This window comes from Felis catus, chromosome C2 (assembly GCF_018350175.1).
Source record: "Felis catus isolate Fca126 chromosome C2, F.catus_Fca126_mat1.0, whole genome shotgun sequence".
NCBI classification, from domain to species: domain Eukaryota; kingdom Metazoa; phylum Chordata; class Mammalia; order Carnivora; family Felidae; genus Felis; species Felis catus.
In genome coordinates this window covers 75,040,497-75,065,219 of record NC_058376.1, presented here as the reverse complement: position 1 = coordinate 75,065,219, position 24,723 = coordinate 75,040,497, and the positions used below count along the sequence as shown (strand labels likewise).

Below are 24,723 nucleotides of genomic sequence, written 5' to 3'. Positions count from 1 at the left end.
ATTGAAAGGCATATCTGATTCAGTTTAGGACTCTAAAAATATATTAAATAGGGAACATGTAATAAAAATATAAGCTCGAAAAAAACCCACAAAGCCACAACCTCTCAAGTGTTCTAGTTTCCACTTTGCCAGTAATTGTACCCAGATCCCTGATGCTTTCGATGTCTTTTTTACCTTCTCTATGTCTCCAAAGTTGCCAAACCCAGACTCACTTTCAAACCATGCAGATTCACCCTTAATCTTGACAGAACCTGATTCCTTTATAAAGGCAGCTGCATCTTTACATAATTCTTATCCCACTGTGGCAACACACACAAAATTAGCAAGCTATTTCAGCCTCTGAATCCTGCCTTTCAGCTGAGATTCCATTTAATTCAGAGTAAAAATCTAGGTTCTGACTTGTTTGCAGGAAAGTCCTGTGCAGAGCTCCAAAAAGTTCATTTAGCAGTCCGCCTGGCTTTCCTTACTTAGCTGGCTAGTATTCCTGGCCTCCCTTTTCTTAGCAGTGAGAAAGGGGATACTCTTCATGCCCAGCTTTATTTTTAACTCACACGGTTTTATTTCTGGAAGCCTCTGCTGGCCTTCCAGGCCTGAAAGAGAGTCAGTTAGGCCCTGCTCTGTCACGTGCACCTAAATCACGCTGAATAAGGGACTTGCAGAACCAGACCTTTGGTAGGGGAAGGGCAGAAGAGGTGAGGGGGAATGAATGGACTGCCTGAGAGAGAGAGACTTCTGTCTTTAAGGAAGGCCCCACCCCATCAGGATCCAGGTAAATTTGCCCCTGGGAGAAACTAATACCTGGCTGTAGCGGGAGGGCACACTCTTCTTTCCTTTCTCCTTTCTCTCCCCTTCCCACTCCGAAGTTGATCCTAGGCTAGAGGGTGGTAACAGGGAGGGGTCCAAAGGGAACGGGGTCCATGTGTGTCCTCACAGCCTTTGGGCTCTGGATCAGGCTCACAAGCGCTCACCCTGTGGGTAGGTGTGTGTGTGTGTGTGTGTGTGTGTGTGTGTGGTGGGAAGCCGGGAGGGAGGGTTTCTAAGGCCACTCCCTTTCCCCACCTTTGCTGAAAGACCCAGCTGCTTTCTTGGGGCGCAGGGACTATGGGTCCTTTCCTGGGTAAAGGAATTTGTGCCGCGCTAGAAGGGTGTGTACAGCTAGCGGTGAGTGTGCATTCATGACGAGTGTCTCCACAAGTCAAGTTCGCAACTGCAGCCCCTAGCACAGCCCTTGGGACCATCAAAGTTTGATGTAGGAGTGTCCTAGGGGCTGGGAGCGGAGCACTGCAGTCATTGGTCGGATTCCATGCTGGGGCTGCGCTTTGACCGCTGTGTGTCTGTGAGTTACCGCGCGCGCGCGCGCGCGCGCGCGTACGTACAGATCAGGTGTTCTGTCGGGCTCTTCCAGGTGAGGGTGGGGACCCAGGCGGTGGCGCGGGCGGGTGCGGAAGACTTGAGCGTGCGCAGCAGTGTCCGAGGCGCCAGGACAGCTCCTCGCGGTGGGGTTGGCGTTGGCGCTGGAGGGTTGGCGCTGAGTGGGGGTGAGCTGCTGTGGCCTTGACCTTCCCAGGGAGCAGATGGAGTGGGCCCGTGGCCAGTAGCCGAAGAGGCAGCAGCTGCGAGGCCAGGGAGACCCCAGGACCCCAGCAGCTGCCGCCGGTGGGAAAGACGACCCGGATCCCAAGCAAGGTGTGCTGGGGGTGGTGGGGAGGCCCTCTAGGCTTCCAGACAACCTTGTTTGCACCACTTGTCAAATACCCCTCTTTGTTACAAATTGGAGAACTGAGTCCACAGGGAGAGACTCAGTCTCCAAGTCACACAGTTATTAAGTGTCCGAATCATGACTAGAAAACTGGTCCTGCCCAAAAAGGCTTTTTAATTTATTTTTTATTTTTTTATATGAAATTTATTGTCAAATTGGTTTCCATCCAAAAGGCTTTTTTAAACCCACCGTCCTCACTGGATGAATATGGATTATAATACAAGTAATTAGCATTATAAGATATTAGGTGATATTACTTTGGCTTTCAAGACTATTAATATGATTTATGTGCTGGAAAACCCCAGCCACTCTGTCCTCCCTGGGCTTGAGCTTCTCATTCCTTCATTCATTAGACATTTACTCAGCAGTTATTTGTGCCAGGCGCTCTGCTAGCAACTGAAGGTATAGAGACAAACGAGAACCAGCAGAAGAAATTATTCCCGGGACACCAGTAACTGACGCAGGTGTGGGAAACACAATGGGTGTTAGATAAAACGCACCGCGAAACTCCCAAGGAGATGTCATTTCTGGCCGACTGCAAGAAGATCTTGGAGAGGAGGTGGCATCTGACCTGGATCCCCAAGAGTGGGGCTTTGGGGGGCATTTGGAAATGGGCACTGCACTCCAGGTAGAAGGTGCAGTGTTAGCAACGGAATTCCAGGTAAGTGTGAGGAATAATGAATAGTTTGGTTTTCCTGGGATGCAGTGATGAAAATATGGAGGCAAGGTGGGGAGTCAGTAGTGGGGAGCCTTGGAAGGATTCCAGGCAGTGGCTGAGGATAGTTCATCTGGTTTGGAGGATGGTTCACTTGGCAGTGAGGTGGAACCCTCAGCTGCAGAGTGAGGATGTCTGACCAAAGATCCTTAGAGCTCTGAGGGGCTGTGGAGTAGTCATTCTGAGACTGCAGAGCTTCATGGGGCCATTTCAGTGTAGGAGGACCAAGGATGGAAAAAATGCAGCTGAAAGGGTTCAAATCACATTGGGAGACTGTTGGACTAGGGATGGTCTGTGGTAGTATTTCATACTTCCACAGCATTCTTGGGAGTAGTTTGTGAAAAAGTGCTCTTAGTATTCCTGTTACACAGGTGGCCTCATGGACATGAGCAGAAGTTAATCAGCCTGTCCCTATCTGTTCAGGGGGGCAGTTATATCTTTTGGGACCAACAGGGTGCTATGAACAGGGTAGCCTGTTTCTTGTACAAAGATTACAGACTTACCTTCATGCCCCTCTTGATGATAAACTAGATAAACAAATCGGTGCAGATGAACTGTTAAAGTATTTTTTTATCTTAAAGGTGACACACACAGATCATAGTAGAGGACTTCATAAATGTATCTTTAATGGGTTCTGTGTTAACTCATGTTTATGAAGCACAATATTATCTTGTGCCCAAATGAAATGGGTAGACATGGCCCCTGCCTATCGACTTACCCAACCAGATGGGTTATAGCCATTTCCCTAACGTCTGAGTCTAGGTACTTTCTAGATGCTTCTAGCCCCACCTTGACACCTCTCCTGCAGGACAAGAGCAGGGATTCCCCAAGGTCCTTTTCCCATTACTCACTAGTTCTGCATATAAATGTTTAAACACTTCCTGTATTGTTACATGAAATGTTTATTCTTTGTGCTTTTGCAACTTCTCTACACAATGGGTTTTTGAGAAGAGGGAAAAATGAAATGTCGTTTAGTAATAATTCCTTTGGTTAGTGATGTGAATCAGTGGTATAAAGCAGGAACATGCAGTCTAGAATAAGAAGACAGACCTGGGATTGAGCTCTATCTCTGTCACTACCTTTGTGACTTTAGGCCTGATGGTTAACTCATCAGTCTCAGTTTCCTTATCTATAAAATGGTGATCATAATAATTAGCTCACAGGTGTTACCTGGTCCAACAGTATTCAAAAAAAGGCCACAGATGTGTCAGCAATGGAGGCAATGCAGTAAGAATGGGATTAGGAACCTGGTCTTGGAGGTAGGCTTATCTGAGTCCTGGCCCTTTTCCCCTGTGTGACTTTGGGTAAGTTCCTGAGCTGCTGTAAACATCATATGCCTCATCTGTAAAATGGGGGAAATAATTATCTCTACTTCATGGTGTTGATTTGAGGATCACACCTTGTACAGTTCCTGGGAAATAGAATGAGAGAACATTAGAGCTTATAAGGGACCTTTCAAGGCCTTCTTACTCTAACTATTGTCCCCTCCCACCACCACCATGGAAATGTTATTTTCATCAACCCTTACTGTATTTAAACATTCCCAGTGACAGCCTGCTATTTGCACAAGGTACTCTATTCCATTGTTGGATCACTTTCAAAGAAGTTTTCCTTATGCACAGCTAAAATCTGCCTCAATATAACTTCCACATATTTATCCTCTTCTATGTTCTATATTAAAAAAAGCATTGGTCTGTTTTTTTTAACTAATGCCTATGTTTTTAGGCAATTGTAGATTTACATGCAATTGTAAGAAATACGACAGAGAGCCCTTGTATCTTTAGCCAGTTTCCCCCAATAGTAACAGCGTGCAAAACTGTAGTATAATATCACAGACAGGTTATTGAAATTGGCATGATCCGGATGAAAACATTTCCATCATCTCTAGAATCTCTCAGGTTGTCCTTTTATACCCACACCTACTTCCGTCTCACCACTTTTTTTAACCCTTAGCAACAACTATTTGTTCTCTATTTCTATAATTTTGTCATCTCGAGAATGTTCTATAAAAAGAATCATAGAGTATGAAACATTTTGGCATTGGCGTTTTTCACTCAGCCTATTTATCTGGGATTCCTTCAGGTTGCTGAATGTGTCAATAGTTTGTTGCTTTTTATTCCCTAGTAGTATTCCACGGTATGGCTATACCACAATTTATTTACACCTTGAAGGTCACCTGGGCTATTTCCAGTTTTTGACTATTGTGAATAAGCTGCTCTAAATTCTCACGTACAGGTTTTTGTGTAAATATAAGTCTTTATTGTCTTCAGTCTCTGGGGTACGTGTCCAGGAGTACAATCGCTGGATTGTATGGTAGTTAACAAGTTTTTAAAGAAATCGCTGCATTGCTTCAAGAGTGGCTATACCATTTTATATTCTCACCAGCAAATGGGTGATACACTTAGTGTGCATCCTTGCCAGCATTTTCTGTTGTCACTATTTTTTATTTTAGCGCTTGTGATAAGTGTGGAGTGCTATCCCATTGTGGTTTTAATCTGCACTTCCCAAGTGGTTAATGGTGTTTAACATGGCTTACTTGACATCTGTGTCATTTCTTTGGTGAAACGTCTTTGTGTCTTTTGAACATGCTCTAATTGTATTCTTTGCCCTTTTACTCTTGAGTTTTGAGAGTTCTTTACGTGTTCTCAATACTAGTCCTTTCTCAGATATGTGTTTTGCAAATCTTTTCTCCCATTTTATAGCTTGTCTTTTTGAGCTTTTAACAAGATATTTTGCAGTGCAAAAGTTTTAAACTTTGAGGATGTCAATTTGTCAGTTTTTTTTTTCTTTTATGGGTAGTACTTTTTGTATCAAGACTAAGAACTCTTTGTCTCCTCTAGATCCTGGGGAGTTTTTCCTATGTGCTCCCCCCACCTCTGTGTTTTATAGATTTACATTTAATTCCATGATCTGTTTTGAAATATTTTTTGTATAAGATGTGAGACTTATGTGGAGGTTTTAGTTTAGTTTAGTTTTTTTTTTTTTTTGCAATGAATATTCAATTGCTCTGGCAATTATTATTTTTTAATTTTTTAAAATGTTTTATTTATTTTTGAGACAGAGAGAGACAGAGCATGAGCAGGGGAGGGGCAGAGAGAGAGCAAGACACAGAATCCAAAGCAGCTCCAGGCTCTGAGCTGTCAGCACAGAGCCCGATGTGGGCTCACAAACCATGAGATGACCTGAGCCGAAGTCGGACACTCAACTGACTGAGCCACCCAGGAACCCCTGCTCTGGCAACTATTGAAAATCTTTTGTAAAATAGTATATGACCTTTGACAAGTCAAATTACCTGCCTGTTTCTATTTCTTCTGTCTTGAAAATGAGGGGCTTCTGCTAGAACTAGATGGGCATTATTCAAGCTCCATTCCTAGAATTTCTGGGGCCCCAGAAAACCTCAGAAGCAGCCGCAGTGAGGAGCAGATGGGGCTCTCATGCTCTTTCCTGACTTCGTCAAGGGCAGAGCTACTTTTATGTTTTATATTTTTGTGGGCCCATCTGATATTTGGTTTAATTCAGGGCTCTGATGCTAAAAACAAATTTGGAGAGCAGTGGATTAATGTCTAAAGTACTTTTCTGCAGTAAATTGCTGCGATTCTAAGCACTTGGTGTGGGCACTCACTTTCCGCGTACATCTTAGCCTCCAGTCTCTTCCCTTAGTTTCTTGAGTGGTACCTCACAAGAAATATTTTCCTTGTTATCTTGTCATCCTTCATTATAAATAGGATAGGCTTCAGGAAATCAATTAGCTTACATTTCATAAATCGGTTTGCAAACCATATGCCAGAATGGAAAATGTGTTAAATATATTAAAAGTGGGCAGTGGAATTACCCATTCCACAACATTATTGTGGCTGAAAGGCTAAGGAACCAAAATCACACAAAAGCCATGAACCACTGTGGCAACATGTACAAAGAGCCACTGCTGTTTTACCGTCCACCTGTCTAGCTCTGGCCAGTTCACAAAGCACTTGTGACAGTTTTTAGCCCGTCCATTTGAGGTTACTTGCCACAACCTTTTGAGAGAAACTGATATTCTTATACGTGCCTGCAAGGTGGAGAAACTGATGCAAAATATGTCAGTCAGAGAAAGACAAATAGTGTATGATTTCACTCGTATGTGGAACTGAAGAAAGAAAACAAATGGTCATGGGGGGAGAAAGAGAGAGACAAACCAAGAAACAGACTCAACTATAGAGAAAAAGCTGACTGTTACCACAGGGGGATGAGTGAACTAGGTGATGGGGATTAAGGAGACACTTGTCATGATGAGCAACGGGTGAGGTATGGAAGTGCTGAATCACTAAACTGTGCACCTGAAACTAATACTACGTTGGATGTTAACTAACTGGAATTTAATTTTTTTTAATGTTTATTTCCGAGACAGAGAGAGACAGAGCATGAGTGGGGGAGGGACAGAGAGAGAGGGAGACAGAATCCGAAGCAGGCTCCAGGTTCCGAGCTGTCAGCAGCTCCAGGCTCTGAGCTGTCAGCCCGACGCGGGGCTCAAACTCACAGACCGTGAGATCATGACCTGAGCCGAAGTCAGATGCCCAACTGACTGAGCCACGCAGGCGCCCCTAACTAACTGGAATTTAAAAAAAAAAAAAAAAACAGGAAACTGTGACACAGACATTTTGCCCAACTATTGCTATTTTTTTATAGCAAACAGACGACCTGAGACAAGAGCTCACATCTTTAACACCCGTTTCCATTATTCCCCCTCTGTATTTAAAATATAAATGGTCCCTGACTCAGCGATGGTTTGGTTTATGATTTTTTTTTTTACTTAAAATGGTGCAAAACTAATATGCATTCAGTAGAAACCATACTTTGAATTTTGACTTTGGATCTTTTCCCGGGCTAGATCATCCAGGATACATCCAATCCTGTCTCTGGCTGCTGGGGCAGTGGTGCTGAGCTGTAGCAACTACAACTGATATGCTTAGAACCATTTTGTACCCTTATAGCCATACAACCACATTTTTCATTTTCAGTACAGTTCTCCATACATTACATGAGATGTTCAATACTTTATTATAAAACAGGCTTTGTGATGATTTTGCCAACTGTAGGCTAACATAAGTGCTCTGAGCATGTATAAGGTAGGTTAAGCTAAGCTAAGATGTTTGGTAAGTTAGGTGAATTAAATGCATTTTGACCTATGATATTTTCAACTAACGATGGGTTTATTGTGATGTAACCCCAACATAAGTGATCTGTATGAGCTTTCAATGGGTATTTTCCGAAAGTTGGCATTAGCTACTATATACTTTTTTCTATACAATGGAACGATAACCTAAGTAGTGGTAGGTTTTAAAGAAGTTAAATAGGGTTAATTGCAATAGTGCATTTGAAAAAAAAAGTTATACTACAAAGTGCTCTCTGTTCAAAGGGTGATTATTATTGTAAGCTTGGCTAGGTCGCTGAATTCTAGTAAGCAGCTGTGTGTGCTTGCTGAATCCCATTCATGGGAAATGTGTTTGTTTATTTCCTAGTATATTATCTATTTTTCCTTTTGGTGCCCATGTGGCCAAATTCTGAACCCCATATTAATAAGACTCAAACATATTTGAGAGAGTGGTTAGACTTAATGGTTCCTATAAAGTTGTTTTAATAGTTATTTTTCAACAGATGGACAGCGTACATTTGGCCAGATTCCTGTGACAGTGTGGTGATTGAAGTTTTCAACAGATGGCATACAAATACTTGGGAAAACACCCTTCCAATATTAAGTGTTGTAAAAAAAGACTTTTAGGGTGCCAGCAAAATGATAGTCTGTATTCCCAAGTCCTTAGCCTGTGCTGTTATGAATATAATTTAGATGGTTTGGAAATTTCCCTTTCTGGCACTTGGATTTATTTTGTAATTGAGCGTACATATCTACATTAGAGTGAGAGATGATGAGAAACTCTGCTGTCAATTAGAGATTCAACATGGATATAGCACTAAATCTCCTTTTGAGTATTGATGAATGTCTGTAACTTCTGCCTGCTGAGTCATTCTACTCCCATGCCATACATATGTAGAAAATGTAACCTTTCATAAAAATCGACCATCAGAGACTTATATGTTTTTTCTGAAAAATAGTGACTTAAAAGGAAAAAAAAACTCACCAAGCTTAGAATTTTCAGACATATTCATCAACATGACGAACTCCCCAACCTTCCAAGTTGTCTCACTTCTACGGTGACCACCTTAACACTGTTTCTGGAATCAGTAAGTCAGGAATCAGGCAGTAAATGGGGCAGTAGGGGAGGGGTGGAAATCTGTGTGGATATTTGTGGTTGTCACATGACAAAGAGCATTTACTGATATTTAGTGGGTAGAGACTGAAGTACCTAAATTGCACAGCAGTTTGGCACAAGGAATAAATGTCCCGTGTATTACAGTATGACTGAATATGTGACTTGCCACTCCTCTGAGTCTGGAACTTCTTTCTGCTTAAGTTAAATGAGAGAGTAAGTTTTGCAATACAAGGTATTTTTTCCACGTAATATCAGTGTCAGTCCTCCCATACCTTGTTCTTTGATTTTACTTATTTGAGAGGCTGAAAGGCTTCTCATCTTCTGCCACTGACAGTTGACTCTTTCATGCTAAGTAAGTGCACACTTATGGACACTTTATTGTATCTTTTTGTATAGTCATGGACCGACTATTTACATAAGTAAAATACATACTATTGTAAATTTACTTCCCCTTTCTGTTCCAATAGGGCACCATATTACTATTTTTGAAATTTTGTGTATGGGTAAATCATATTATCTATGAATATCTGGATTTAAAGAGAGAACTATAAGATGCTGATTATCGTAAAGGAGCCCTGGGGTTGATCAGGATGAGAAGCATTGCTATAGAAAATTAAACAATTAGCAGAAAAATTCTTTCCCACTTGTTTTTTCACTTTTGCACACATAATTCAGTGTTGGAATCATACAAAGAATGATCATACAAAGGACAGTGGTGTGAGTTTAAGTCTTTAATAAGGAATGCAATCCCAATAAATTCTGTATCCTTATACTTCTGTGGAGGTCTTAAACTGATTTTCTTTTGGCAAGTCATGTCAGCTAGATTGTCTTTGTGTCTGTCATTGCAGATGGCGTTTAATGATTGCTTTAGTTTGAGCTATCCTGGTAACCCCCAGCCGGGGGACTTGATTGAAGTGTTTCGTTCTGGCTATCAGCACTGGGCACTGTACCTGGGTGATGGTTATGTTATCAACATAGCACCTCTAGGTAAGTTTTGTTTCCCGCAACTCCTGGAGGTTTTGAACTCTCTTGTTATAAGAAGGAATCATGAATGAAATCATAAAAAAAAAAAAGAAATAAAATGTAGAAAGTAGATAAATCTATCTGAAATAGGTTTAATGAAGGACATAGTAAGACCAAAGTGGCTTTGGCTAAATCACAAAGACCAATTAACGTTAAAATGTTAACCAATTAACATTAGAATCCAGTAAAATCTCTGGATTAAAAAAACATAATTAAAAAGGAAATAATCCACTGGGGAGAATATTGCTCACAAACATAAGCGTCAGTGTCTTTACCTATCACACAAATCATTTCCATTTGTTCAACATCTATTTATAGATTACCCAGTATGTGCCAAAGGCTATTCTAGATGCTGGGGATACATAAACAGCAAAATCCCAACAAACATATGGGTAAAGAACTATGAACAGTATGTAGAAGAAGAAAAGCAGAAGTCAATACCCATCTTTAAAGGGACTGGTCTAGGAATTGTACAACAGAATAACACATTTTATGCCTATCACATTAGCAAACATTTAAAAGTGATAACAGTCAGTGTTGATAAGGGTATAATGAAACCAAAGCAAGGATATTGTTGAAAGAAATGAAAGTTGATAACATCATTCATGAAAACAATTTAATATGGCACAAAAACAGACACATAGACCAATGGAACAGAATAGAAACCCCAGAACTAGACCCGCAAATGTATGGCCAACTCATCTTTGACAAAGCAGGAAAGAATATCCAATGGAAGAAAGACAGTCTCTTTAACAAATGGTGCTGGGAGAACTGGACAGCAACATGCAGAAGATTGAAACTGGACCACTTTCTCACACCATTCACAAAAATAAACTCAAAATGGATAAAGGACCTGAATGTGAGACAGGAAACCATCAAAACCCTAGAGGAGAAAGCAGGAAAAGACCTCTCTGACCTCAGTCGTAGACCTCAGTAATTTCTTACTTGACACATCCCCAAAGGCAAGGGAATTAAAAGCAAAAATGAACTACTGGGACCTTATGAAGATAAAAAGCTTCTGCACAGCAAAGGAAACAACCAACAAAACTAAAAGGCAACCAACAGAATGGGAAAAGATATTTGCAAATGACATATCGGACAAAGGCCTAGTATCCAAAATCTATAAAGAGCTCACCAAACTCCACACCCGAAAAACAAACAACCCAGTGAAGAAATGGGCAGAAAACATGAATAGACACTTCTCTAAAGAAAACATCCGGGTGGCCAACAGGCACATGAAAAGATGCTCAACGTCGCTCCTCATCAGGGAAATACAAATCAAAACCACACTCAGGTATCACCTCACGCCAGTCAGAGTGGCCAAGATGAACAAATCAGAAGACTATAGATGCTGGAGAGGATGTGGAGAAATGGGAACCCTCTTGCACTGTTGGTGGGAATGCAAATTGGTGCAGCCGCTCTGGAAAGCAGTGTGGAGGTTCCTCAGAAAATTAAAAATAGACCTACCCTATGATCCAGCAGTAGCACTGCTAGGAATTTACCCAAGGGATACAGGAGTACTGATGCATAGGGGCACTTGTACCCCCAATATTTCTAGCAGCACTCTCAACAATAGCCAAATTGTGGAAAGAGCCTAAATATCCATCAACTGATGAATGGATAAAGAAATTGTGGTTTATATACACAATGGAGTACTACGTGGCAATGAGAAAGAATGAAATAGGGCCCTTTGTAGCAACATGGATGGAACTGGCGAGTGTGATGCTAAGTGAAATAAGCCATACAGAGAAAGACAGATACCATATGGTTTCACTCTTCTGTGGATCCTGAGAAACTTAACAGAAACCCATGGGGGAGGGGAAGAAAAAAAAAAAAGAGGTTAGAGTGGAAGAGAGCCAAAGCATAAGAGACTCTTAAAAACTGAGAACAAACTGAGGGTTGATGGGGGGTGGGAGGGAGGGGAGGGTGGGTGATGGGTATCGAGGAGGGCACCTTCGATGAGCACTGGGTGTTGTATGGAAGTGCTTCGATGAGCACTTGGGATGAGAGTGGGTGTTGTATGGAAAACAATTTGGCAATAAACTTCATATATTAAAAAAAAGAAAACAATGTAATAGTGTGTATGAAGAGTCTTAAAAGAGTTCCTATGCTCTGACCCTGTAATTTTACTTCTCTGAGTCTATTCTTCAGAAATATAAAGATGTAGAATAACATTCAGCATAAAGGTATTCACTTCTATCTCATAACAGTTTAAAAAACAGGCAATGGCAGAATAACAAATGATGGTGAGGATGTGGAGAAAAGAGAATCTTCCTGCACTGTCAGTGGGAATATAAATTGGTGTAGCCATTGTGGAAAACAGTATGATATTTCCACAGAAAATTAAAATTTCCTCAAAAAATACCAATGATCCAATAATTCCACTTTTGGATATTTACCCAAAGAAAGTGAAAACACTAATTCGAAAAGATGTATGTACCCCTATGTTTATTGCAGCATTATTTACAAGGGACAAGATAAGGAAGCAACCTACGTGTCCACTGAGAGATGAATGGGTAAAGAAGATGTAAAATATATACTCGCACACACACACACACATGCGCACACACATAAATATATATATATATACATAATAAGTTATGTATATGTATATACACATACATATATACATAATATGTAATATATAGATAATGGAATGTTAGCCATAAAAAAGAATGAGATCTTTGCATTTGCCTTAACATAGATGGATCTAGATGGTATTATGCTGTGTGAAATAAGATAAAGACAAATACCATGTGATTTCACTTCTATGTGGAATCTAAAAAAAAAAAAAACACCAAAACCCACAAAATCACAAATGAACTAACCAGAAACAGACTCACAAATACAGAGAGCAAATGGGTGGTTGCCAGAGGGGAGGGGAGGGATAGGTGAAATATGTGAAGGGGATGAAGAGGTTAAAAAAAAAAAAAGAAGCCAACAATGGCTTAGATTCAATAGTGGACTAGTTAAGTGAATTAGGACTTTGTCACAGAATATTGACAGAATTCTTTGGATGCAAGAACAGAAACAAAAGTTAACATAAGCAAAAAGGCAAATTCATTGCTTCACTGAGGAAAACTACAAAAAGGATAAAGATGGTTGGTGCTGGCTTCAAGGATGCCTGGATGTAGGGGTATAAGCATGAGTTTCAAGACTCACAACTGCATTTCCTTTCCAAGTATTGTCTTAATTCTCCCAGACTATGCCTCTCTAGGAGACTGAACTGATAGTCATCAACATCCTTAGGCTCTCATTTTAATAGTCTTGTGATCTAATAAGAGAGGGTCAATCCCTGCCTGTTGCAGTTAGAAATAGCATGGAGAACAATCTGATTTGGGTGAGTGTGGATCCCATGCCCATCACTGCACCATCGTTGTGCCCTGGAGAAGGAGATACTGTGATTAGCCCACGCAAAATCATTTCCAGAAAGAAAGAGGCAGAGGTAGGATGGGGTGCTAGATAAGCCAAAACAATAGCTATTTAACGGCCATTAAAAAATCATATTTCTGGACATGCTTAATTGCTTGAGAAATAATCTTGCATGCTATTTACTTGAAAAAAATCTAGATTAAAAATGCAGTGTGTCATATTATACCTACTTTGCAAAGAAATAATATATACCCATGTGAATGCACACATAGGCATGCTTCAATATACATGTGTTAATAAAAGACATAATAAAAGGATATGATAATATTATCAAAATAATAACATGATTATGGTTGGGCAGATAATGAGTGATTTAAATTTACACATTTATGTTGTTTTTTTTATATATTTCCTATTTAGAAATAAGCACAAATTAATTCATTTTTTAAGAAAAAAAATCTATGCAAATAACAAGTAGCCTGGAGATTTTTTTTTTCTTCAAGTTATGTTTAGAAAGAAGTTTTAATAACCTTGGTCTTACTATCTTGGAGATGTCTGAGAATTTTTAATGTAGTGACTTTTGCAACATCATATTTGCCTGTTGTTCTAGAATATTGGAAGTGGAAATGGCAAATAAAGTGACATTTATGATACACACCCATTAGTTTCTGCAGAGTCTAGTGATTAACAGTAAGCAATGCTGCAATATCTCTGAGTTTTCACGTCCGGAAAACAATAAGAGATTTTTCTGCTCTTCCCTTATTTTCATGTGTTAAGCTCCATTTTAACATGGTTCTAGTACTGAGCTCTGATCCTGTAGACTGAAACGCAGTTTTCTGGTTCTATTAACTACTCAGGTGGTATTTTGCAAGCCAGTTTACCTCTCTAAGCTTCAGTATCCTCCTCTCTAAATTGATAGCACCAGACTAATGTAAATAAAACTAGTAATTCTAACTAGGAGACCTCTGCTCTAAGGACTTGTACAAGAACTTCCAATGTGTAAGATATTAACTGGAAATGCTGCTTGAAGGAAAAGGAACTTGGAAGGTAGGAAAAAAAGGGAGTGGAAAAGAAAGTTAGCTTTTAGTTATTACAAAAAGGAAGACTCTCTACACACCGGTTACATGGAGACTCTCTCATGATTGACTTGAACACATAGCCAAGCATAGCAGTCTTGGGCAGATGGAGAGGGACCAGGGCCAGGTGTTAGAGCAATCATCTGTCCAACCTCAGATGCTGGCAGTAGCAGACCAGGAGACAAAGGTATCTAGCAGTCTAAACAACTGTTTGCCAACTGAGGCAGTTAAAAGGGAGTTGCAGGGGTGGGACATGTAACAGGTGGGTGTGGCATTGCATGGGGCTGCATCAGGTGGACAGGGCCTACTAGGTTAGATTCAGTTTCAGGACTTAGTTTTTGGCCTAAAGGAACTGGCAAGATAAAAGCAGGGCCCCAGCTTGACCCCAGCTGACCCCTTGGAGGGGTTTCAAATTGGAACCAGATTGAAGCCAAGTTGAAAGAACAAGTGTAAAAAGAGAGAAAGGGGTAAGGAGCACACTTAGACAACTAGGACGAGCTTATCAATCACAATGCACACAGCTGAGGCCCAAAGAGAGTAGTTGGGAAGGGTTCAGATGCTGAAAAAAAGCATATTTTATGGAAAAAAAGGAGAATGGTTTTATCTGTACTATGAAAAGAACACATACCAAGATCTCTAATAATAATGCCAGTTGATAGAGAACTTGTTCCCCAAGAATGGGTAGTTTTCTCACTCAATTTTCTCTACGGGCAGATACAGGTTTCTCTTCTATTTTCCCTCATATAGTATGAAGTGTTATTGATAAACTACCAAGTGAGTTATTAAGCCTGGTATGATTAAGTAGCTTCTGGTTTGGTGCTAAGTTGGGAACCGAGCTGGGTTCAGTGACTCCATCACTTCCAAACATGTGGCATTGCAATACTCTGGCATTGGGGCTCTCTGAGCTGGGTCACCACATCTTGCTAACCAGAATTCTCCTTATAGAGGATGGCATTCCTGCAGCATTTACAAGCGCCAAGTCTATATTTAGCAGGAAGGCCCTGGTGAAGATGCAGCCCCTGAAGGATGTCGTGGGAAACGACACATACAGAATAAACAATAAATATGATGAAACTTATCCTCCTCTCCCCATGGAGGAAGTCATGCAGCGGTCAGAGATTGTTATTGGACAGGAGGTGGATTATGACATACTTGTCAACAACTGTGAGCATTTTGTGACTTTGCTTCGCTATGGAGAAGGAGTTTCAGAGCAGGTGAGTTTTCTTTAGAAGACATAGAAGTTTCTTACCTTGGGAAAATAAGCACTACTGACTATAAGATTCTCGGGCCTAAAACAAAATGAAAAGAATGGAGAAAAGGTGAGAATCCTGAAGGATAAGGACAGGAATTGAGGTGTCCCAGATCAGGTAGCAGTTATGACCACATTAATGCGTGAATGTGGACATTTTGAATTTGGGGCTGGAAGGAGCTTGAAGCCGAATCAAGACCATAGCTTTTCTGTCAGTCCTGTTGCGTTCTGTCCTTCAGGGTTCCTTCCTTCCGTTTTTCTGCCATACAGCAGCCTCACATGCTGAAAGGGACATTCTGAAAAGAATGTTGAAATATTTAAATGGAAGTTCATTTTCCAGAAGTAGAGATGGTAACTCTGAGATTCATCTCCATTACCTGACTGAGAGAGGCCAGCTAATGACAGACATGTTTCGGTGGCTTTGAAAATTGTTTCTGTCTCCTTGCAATGCTAGTTTCAGAGGAATCTTGTGCTTTTAAGCAGATCCTTTGATTGGTTGAGATTTTGGATGATTTCTTAAAATGGATCAATTACTTTATTTTTAAAGTAGTATGCAATGTTGTCATCTCTCACACTATTTTGTAGCGTGGCAGATTCCTAACTAAAAGCACGTTTGGTTCATTTGCCTTCTTTCTACCTATTGTGGCACCAATCCAATTCCAACATTGATGTTCTAACCTAAAGATTTATTAAGGGGATATTAAAGAATGAATAAAGGCTCCCAGTATCCTGAAATGGTTGAATCAGTTACAGAAACATCTGTTCTAAGGAATTAGTTTCCAATTCCCCTCACGGAAGCTTGGGAAGATGGGACAGGGAACATAATGAAAGGATACATTTGTTTTCATTAGGAAATAATTTAATTGGAAATGCATTTTTATTAGGAAATATATTAACATAATGAATGTGCTATTCACATGTAACAATAAATCGCTTCTGAGCCAGAGCACAGAAGATATCCACACAAATTCCTGTTCACCTTCGCATTAAAAACTAAGAGTGTAACTAGGAAGTGGAGTCCATTCCTCTCCTTTGTAAATGATAAAGTTGTCCACTGTGTTCAAGAAGCAATTTTTTTTTAATGTGGCTAAAAAAAAAAAATGGGATCAGAACCATCTTCTTGCTTTGGCTCTAATTTACCATCCCTCATCTTTTCCCCTTTCATACCCAGAATCAAGACCCATGAAAAATTAATCATTCCTCAACAACTAGAACTGTTCTCTAGCTGGTTCTGTTGCAGGAAGTACAGTGACAGCCCTAAGAACTCACCTAAGCTTTGAAATTGTGCTTACCTGAGCTACAACCGCATCTTCCCCAGTTATTAGGTTGGTGGCTTGGAGAACATTGTTTATCAGTTTCCCAACCTATAAACTGAGGCTCTGTGGGGGATTATACTAGATATTTGAAGTCTCTTAGTGCCCTGTATTACATATCATCCATCTCAATAAACAATGTGTCTTAGATGAATGTTATTTTTAATTATAGTAATTAAGAATTTTATAGCTGTATTGGTACTCCTCGATAAAATTTATGTTGATCTGATAGAAACTGTAGCACATTATTATTATTTTCATTACTATCAACAATTCATAATGTTACTACCAACAATAGCTAGTGTTGGATTAGTTTTGGGGTCTCCTCAGGGATTAAGGGCCTTTTTTTGAAAGTGTCAACAAATTTATTTATTTATGTATTTATCTACTTATTTATTTATTTAAATCTAATTTATTGTCAAGTTAGCTAACATCAGCGTATATAGTGTCCTCTTGATTTTGGGAGTAGATTCCCTTGATTCATTGCTTACATACAATGCCCAGTGCTCATCCCAACAAGTGCCCTTCTCAATGCCCATCACCCATTTTCCCCTCTCCCCCACACCCCCCACAAATCAACCCTCAGTTTGTTCTTTGTATTTAAGAGTCTTTTATGGTTTGCCTCCCTCTTTGTTAAAAGCTATTTTTCCCCATTTGCCTCCCCCATGGTCTTCTCTTAAGTTACTCAAATTCCACATATGAGTGAAAGCATATGGTATCAGTCTTTCTCTGAGTGACTTATTTCACTTAGCATAATACCCTCCAGTTCCATCCACATTGTTGCAAATGGCAAGAGGTTGTTGCCTGTTTTCTCCTCTAGGGTTTTGATGGTTTCCTGTCTCACATTTAGGTCTTTAATCCATTTCGACTTTATTATTGTGTATGGTGTAAGAAAGTGGTCCAGTTTCATTCTTCTACATGTTACTGTCCAGTTCTCCCAGCACCATTTGCTGAAGGGACTGTTTTCCATTGGATACCTTTTTCTTGCTTTCTCAAAGATTAGTTGGCTGTACATTTGTGGGTCCCATTCTGGGTTCTCTATTCTATTCCATTGGTTTATGTGTCTGTTTTGTGCCAATACCATACTGTCTTGATAATTACAGCTTTGTAGTAGATTGATGATTACAGCTTTGTAGTCTGGGATTGTGATGCCTCTGGCTTTGGTTTTCTTTTTCAACATTAGCTTGGCTATTCAGGGTCTTTTGTGGTTCCATACAAATTTTAGGATTGTTTCTTCTAGCTCTGAGAAGAATGCTGGTGCAATTTTGGTGTTTCACTGAAAGTGTAGATTGCTTTGGGTATTATTGACATCTTAACATTTTCTCTTCCAATCCATGAGCATAGGAATGTTTTTCCATTTCTTTGTGTCTTCTTCAATTTTTCTTAAGTGTTCTATAGTTTTAAGCATACAGATCTTTTACATCCTTGCTTAGGTTTATTCCTAGGTATTTTATAGTTCTTGGTGCTATTGTAAATGGGATCAATTTATTGATTTCTCTTTCTAGTGTTTCATTATTGGCGTATAGAAATGCAACTGATCTCTGTACATTGATTTTATATTCTGCGACTTTGCTGAGTTCATATATCAGTTCTAGCAGCTTTTTGGTGGAGTCTTTTGGGTTTTCCATGTACAGTATCATGTCATCTGCAAAAAGTGAAAGTTTGACTTGTTCTTTGCCAATTCGGATGCCTTTTATTTCATTTTGTTGTCTGATTCCTGAGGCCAGGACTTTCAACACTATGTTAAACAACAGCGGTGAGAGTGGACATCCCTGTAGTGTTCCTGATCTCAGAGGGAAAGCTCTCAATTTTCCCCCATTGAGGATGATATTAGCTGTGGGCTTTTCATATATGGCTTTATGATGTTCAGCTATGTTCCTTCTATCCCAACTTTCTTGAAGGTTTTTATTAAGAAAGGATGCTGTATTTTGTCAAATGCTTTTTCTGCAACTACTGACAGGATCATATGGCCCTTATCCTTTCTTCTTTTAATGTGATGGATCACACTGATTGATTTGTGAATATTGAACCAGCCCTGCAGCCCAGGAATGAATCCCACTTGGTCATGGGGAATAATTCTTTTAATATACTGTTGAATTCGATTTGCCAGTATCTTGTTGAGAAATTTTGCATCCATGTTCATCAGGGATATTGCTTTGTAATTCTCCCTTTTAGTGAAGTCTCTGTCTGCTTTGGGAATCAAGGTAATGCTGGCTTCATAGAACGAGTCCGGAAGTTTTCTTTCCATTTCTATTTTTTGGAACAGCTTGAGAAGAATAGGTATTAACTCTGCTTTAAATGTCTGGTCGAATTTCTCTGGGAAGCCATCTGGCCTAGGACTCTTATTTGTTGGGAGATTTTTGATAACTGATTCAGTTTCCTCGCTGGTTATGGGTCTGTTCAAATATTTTATTTCTTCCCACTTGAGTTTTGGTAGTGTGTGGGTATCCAGGAATTTGTCCATTTCTTCCAGGTTGTCCAGTTTGTTGGCATATATTTTTTCATAGTATTCTCTAATAATTGTTTGTATTTCTGTGGTATTGGTTGTGATCTCTTCTCTTTCATTCATGATTTTATCTATTTAGGTCCTCTCTCTTTTCTTTTTGAAAAGTCTGGCTAGGGGTTTATCAATTGTGTTTATTCTTTCAGAAAACCAGTTCTTTGATGCGTTGATCTGTTCTACTGTTTTTTTCAGTTTCTATAATGTTTATTTCTGCTCCCATCTGTATTATTTCTCTTCTTCTGCTAGATTTGGGGTTTCTTTGCTGCTCTGCTTCTGGTTCCTTTAGGTGTGAGGTTAGGTTGGGGATATTTCTTGTTTCTTGAGATAGGCCTGGATTGCAATGTATTTTCTTCTCAGGACTGCCTTAGCTGCAAGAGATTAGGGGTCTTGAACATAGAACAGTTTTCTTGGGGAATGGCTATGTATTTCTCTGAAATTTAAAGACCTCAACTGCATTTAAAAAGATTAGAAAGGTGGAAGGATCATGGTCCATCTTTTTCTTCTTCGTGCTTTTTTTGTGTTAAAAAAGTTAATAGGCTTCATTTTTTTTAGAGTAATCTACAGTTCACAGCAAATGTGATCTGGAATTTTAGAGAGTTCCCACATACCCCCTCCCCATCACCCATATACACGGCCTCCCCCACCATCACCGTTCCATATCAGTGTGGTATATTTGTTACGAACAATGAACCAACACTGACACATTATCCACCAAAGTCCATAGTGAAGGAAACTAGAATATCACCTCAAAATATGTGGCATAAGGATTATTATTTATTATCAAGAGCTGAAGGCACTTGAGAAGAAGCAGGCCCTGCTCTCCACATATTTGCCTAAAAGTGGGAGATACATTTTTGAAAGGTGTCCCTCTTCCCTTTGCTAGCAGGAAGGACAACAATTAATCATCACAGACAACCAGTAGAGGAATCTAAATAACAACACTCACTGGGGCACCTGGGTGGCTCAGTCAGTTGAGCGTCCGACTTTGGCTCAGGTCATGATCTCGCAGTTTGTGAGTCCGAGCCCCGTGTCGGGCTCTGTGCTGACAGCTCAGAGCCGGGAGCCTGCTTCGGATTCTGTGTCTCTCCATCTCTTGGCCCCTCCCCTGCTCATGCTCTGTGTCTCTCTGTCTCTCAATAATAAATAAATGTAAAAAAAAATGTTATATAACAACCCTTACTAACTAGCCTTTGCCTTTAATTTCCCATGTTTACCTTACCGTGGTCTGCCATCCTTGGCAGCCTGAAACTGCTCTCTTTTGTCCTGCCATTACTCTACAAATGTATTGATCTTTGCTGAAGATGTGCTATGTAAGCCTGAATTCTAAGCCACCTCTTTGAATTACTCTTCCCTGAGTTTCTCCTGTGTATGTTTGAGATGTACATGTTAATAAACCTCTGTTTTTCTCTTGTCAATTTGCCTTTTATTAGTGAGCCTCAGCTGAAAACCTAAGATGCACAAAGGAAAAATTTTGCTTCTCCTAAAATAGTTTACATTAGGGCTTAGTCTTAGTGTTTTGCATTCTATAAATTGTAACTGTATAGTGACATATATCCATTAGTACAGTATCATACAGAATAGTTTCCCTACCCTAAAACTTCTCCGTGCTCTGCTTGCCTATTCGTCTTTCCTCCTCTGAAGTCTCTGGCAACTGCTGAGAAGAATGCATACTAAGCAACATGCATTTAAAATTCCTCCATGTCTTTTCATGATTTGGTAACTCATTTTTCTCTATCACCAAGTAACGCTCCATTGTCTGGATGTACATTCTGCAACTAAAAAACATCTTGTTTGATTCCGAGTTTGGGTAATTATGAATAAAACTGCTAGAAACATTTGTGTGCAGGGTTTTGTGTAAATACCAAAGGGCATGATTACTCGATTGTATGGTAAGGATATGTTTATTTTTGTTAGAAACCATGGAAGGTCTTACAAAGTGGCTGTGCCCTTTTGGATTCCCACCAACAATGAATGGAGAGTTCCTGTTTTTCCATGTCTTCTTCCACATTTAGTATTGTGAGCATTTTGGGTTTTAGCCATTCTAATAGGTACACAGTGGTGTCTCACTGTCTTAATTTGCAATTCCCTAAACAGGTATGAAGTTAAACGTCTTTTCATATGCTCCTTTGTCATTTGCATATTTGACGATGTGTCTCTTGAGATCTTTTGCCCATTTTTAAACTGGGTGGCTTGCTTGTTTTCTTTTTGTTGAGTTTTAAGAGCTTTTTACATATTTCGGATAACAGTTCCTTGTAAGATTTGCCTGTTGGAAATGTTTTGTTTTGTTTTTTTCTAGTATGTGGCTTGTCTTTTCTTTTAAAAAAGATTTTAAGTAGACATGTTCCCCTGGTATAGTCTTACCAAGGTATTGAAATGTGCCTAGCTTTGTGGAAGATGGCAGCATTCTTGCATAGGCCTGAACAAGCTGATCTACAATATACTCTGACTGTGCTCCAGTGCATAGCACTGTGAATTTAGAGTCTCAGAGGAAAAGGAATTTTGGTAGACCTTGTGGTCATCTGTGACCCAGCTATGCTATGTTAGGATACAGCACTCCAGATTCAACTAATGTTTCCGTGGTCATGTTTAGATCCTCAGAATGAGGTTTTTATTATGGCCCACAGTCAGAAAGGCCTGTAAAGGATAAAAGTATGAAGAGTCAGCTTAGGTGACTTTATAATCCTAAATAAGTTGTGAAATAAAAGCTCGTGTTCATATAGGTTCTGAGAACATTCTGAGATGTTACAATCTTGCAAGTCAGATCCTGTTACTCAAAACGCCAAGGGATTGTCCCAATCACACAGGGTTTTGCCATCTAGAATGTAACTTGAAGTAAGTGTTTGGGATTTGGGAAACCACGTGCACTATAGGAAATAGTTTCCTTGTAATTGTATCTGGCCTGTGTGCTCTCAGGGGGTTTTGGCTTAGGATCACATTGCTTTCCCCAGGCCTCTTAGATTTGTGGGATTTCTTTCATCTCTTGTATTTCTACTGGCTGAAAGATACCCAGTGAGTTAGGTCTGCGTTTAGCAGATCCCATTACACAAAACGCCAAGGGATTGTCACAGGATTTTGCCATCTAGAATATAATTTTAAATAAGTGTTTGGGAATTGGGAAGCCCACAGGATCTTCCCCAGGGCTGTACCCTACTGCCATTTGACTCCTCTCTCTAAAGATACCAATTGCATCTTCCTATTTGTTCATTGCCCCGCCACCACCATATTTCCCTGTATCAGATCTTGGGATCTCAGCATCTGCCTGGAATTATATGAGAGTTAGGCTTGATTATCCGATTGACTATCCGATTATTGATTTTGCCTCTCTTTGGAATTTTGTCCTCTGTCTTGTATCTGCCTGTCCCCCTGGCTCCCCATGGGTAGTTCTGGACTGCAGCAAATTCTGACCCTTTCCCCGGGAAATAACTTAGGTGGTGACTAATTAAAAATTATGAGTAAAATAATCAAGCAACCAAATAAAGTTAGGATTGTAAAGTAAAATAGCATTTGTCATTTGTTCGCCAGCTGCCACTCTCCCTGGCAGCTGGGGATGGTGGCACAGCAGGGAGTTTTGGTGACTGGCTTTGTCCCTGCAGACCCCAGGGTGATATAAATGGAGTAAATGCTCCTGTCATTGGCCAAGCCCTTGCAGTCTGGTTCCCACAGGGAAGCTGCAGGTAGGGAGGCAGCACTATGTGGTAGTCACGTGGGGGTGGCAGGCTCTGTGGTGGAGACCTGTGGGTTAGAGCGAAGGCATGCTCAAATGTGATCTGGGTCAGGCTTTCCAGCATTTGGGTTCATCCCTGGAATCATGTGAGGAAAATGTTTTGCTTTATTTGAAAGCCTGATTCTTCAATCCCAGAGAACAACTGTTGTTTTCAGAATGTCTGATGACTCTGAAGCATCTGAATATGACCTTTGGGTCATAAAACTGCACGCAAACTCATGCAGATGGAAGGCAATATTAGCTGAGTGCCATGAAAATCATGAATATTTATTAGACGCCTCATCATGATGATTAATACCCTTAAAGCTGCAAACGTCTGAACTCCTTTATGGACAACTGAGCTCGAGAGTAGTTTATTTTAGTTTGTCTACATGAGAAATTAATTTGTGACACAATAGTTAACATCAGTAGTGACCTCTTTTGAAGTTTGTTTATCAAAAGAGAAATTGTAGCTACCAAATAAGAGCATATAGGTATTTAGTTTAGATTACATCTGTGAATTCTTTCTCTAGTAGACATTCTTGAGTCAGGAACACACATACACATGATATTCACTCTGGTATAGACCAAACTAGGGTGTATTAAGGAGGTAGGGATTGTTTGGAAGGGAAACACATGGTTCATGGCTCAACCCATATCTAAACATGTTGGTGGCATGACCTCAGGCAAATCACTTAACTTACCAAGTTTTCCCAAATAGGAGTAGCACTACCTCCCAGATGTACTATGATGATTATTAGGAATTGTGCCATAATGAGTTATAAACTATTGGGGGCCATAAAAATATGAGAAACGTATACCTACGTGTATTTAACTATCTCTTTGTCATAATTATAAAAATTATAAATTTATTCATCTTCACACAGAATTTAATTTGGCATGAAGCTTTAAATTTTTCCAGTGTCATCGAAAGGGTCTTCAGTTTGCTTGGATTTAGGACACTGAGGTGCCTTTAGAATAAGCTGTGGTGTTTTTTGTTTCTCATTTCTCTATAGGCCAACCAAGCAATAAGTACCATTGGGTTTGTGACAGCTGCTGCTGGTGTCTTCTCACTCCTGGGCTTGTTTCCAAAAAGACAAAGAGCAAAATACTATTAACAATTTACTGAAGAGATATTGGAACTGAAGGAATTTGTGAGGAGGGAAAAAAAAACTGGGAATACTTATTTTCGATGCATCATTATTGTTCAAAATTCCAGTGATGGATGGCAGTCTCTTTAATAAATTGCTTACTGATGTTATCTCATTATTGAGCCGTGGAAATTTTTCTCCCTACCAGCAGAGATTTGCCATGGCAGCTTACACAAGAAGCAGTAGCCTTTTGAGCAAGCCAGCGGAAGATCTTAACACAATCACATCATATTTTGTCTTTTACCATAAATATTGGTTTCCTTTCTCCTGAGGGTGGGCTATTTTGTACTTGCCAGAGGAATGAAGAGCCATTTGTATGTGGTTTTAAAAGAAATGTTAAGATTCCCAAATTGTTGAGATTGACATCTAACTGAACAGAAAAGAAACTGGGAAATTGATGGGCATTGAGGTGGCCACCTGTTGGGATGAGCACTGGGTGTTGTATGGAAACCAATTTGACAACAAATTTCATATTAAAAAAAAAAGAAACTGGGAAATTGAGCATTTGGTTAGGCAGTTTGAGGAGCTTTGATTCACAATCCATTTGAGGGTGGACTCCTAGCTCCTAGTTCCTGTGCAGATGGGGGTGGAGCAGATGGGAGTTGGGATCC

The 24,723-nt window shown here is 40.0% G+C and overlaps 1 protein-coding gene across 5 annotated transcripts; it reads left to right on the top strand.

Moving 5' to 3' along the window:
- Positions 1-578: 578 nt before the first annotated feature.
- On the top strand, positions 579-24,222 carry LOC123378909 (phospholipase A and acyltransferase 1). Of its 5 annotated transcripts, none has more exons than XM_045037126.1 (5): positions 622-769; positions 1,568-1,686; positions 9,571-9,709; positions 15,139-15,407; positions 23,978-24,222. In XM_045037126.1, exons 1-5 carry the CDS (start codon positions 703-705, stop codon positions 24,077-24,079), a joined length of 696 nt encoding a protein of 231 aa, XP_044893061.1. In that variant the 5' UTR covers positions 622-702; the 3' UTR covers positions 24,080-24,222. The 5 variants fall into 5 exon arrangements, with proteins under 5 accessions (XP_044893063.1, XP_044893065.1, XP_044893061.1 ...); XM_045037129.1 differs by lacking the exon at positions 622-769 and adding an exon at positions 2,141-2,420 and having other exon boundaries at positions 1,444-1,686; XM_045037128.1 differs by lacking the exons at positions 15,139-15,407; positions 23,978-24,222 and adding an exon at positions 10,064-10,438 and having other exon boundaries at positions 579-769.
- Positions 24,223-24,723: the final 501 nt, after the last annotated feature.

What these genes read in the sequence shown, in the direction of transcription:
- LOC123378909 (XM_045037126.1), top strand. Translation starts at nt 703, where the DNA reads ATGAATGGACTGCCTGAGAGAGAGAGACTTCTGTCTTTAAGGAAGGCC. An exon ending in CCCACCCCATCAGGATCCAG is followed by an intron (nt 770 to 1,567) that starts GTAAATTTGCCC and finishes TGACCTTCCCAG; the next exon opens with GGAGCAGATGGAGTGGGCCC. An exon ending in CGACCCGGATCCCAAGCAAG is followed by an intron (nt 1,687 to 9,570) that starts GTGTGCTGGGGG and finishes CTGTCATTGCAG; the next exon opens with ATGGCGTTTAATGATTGCTT.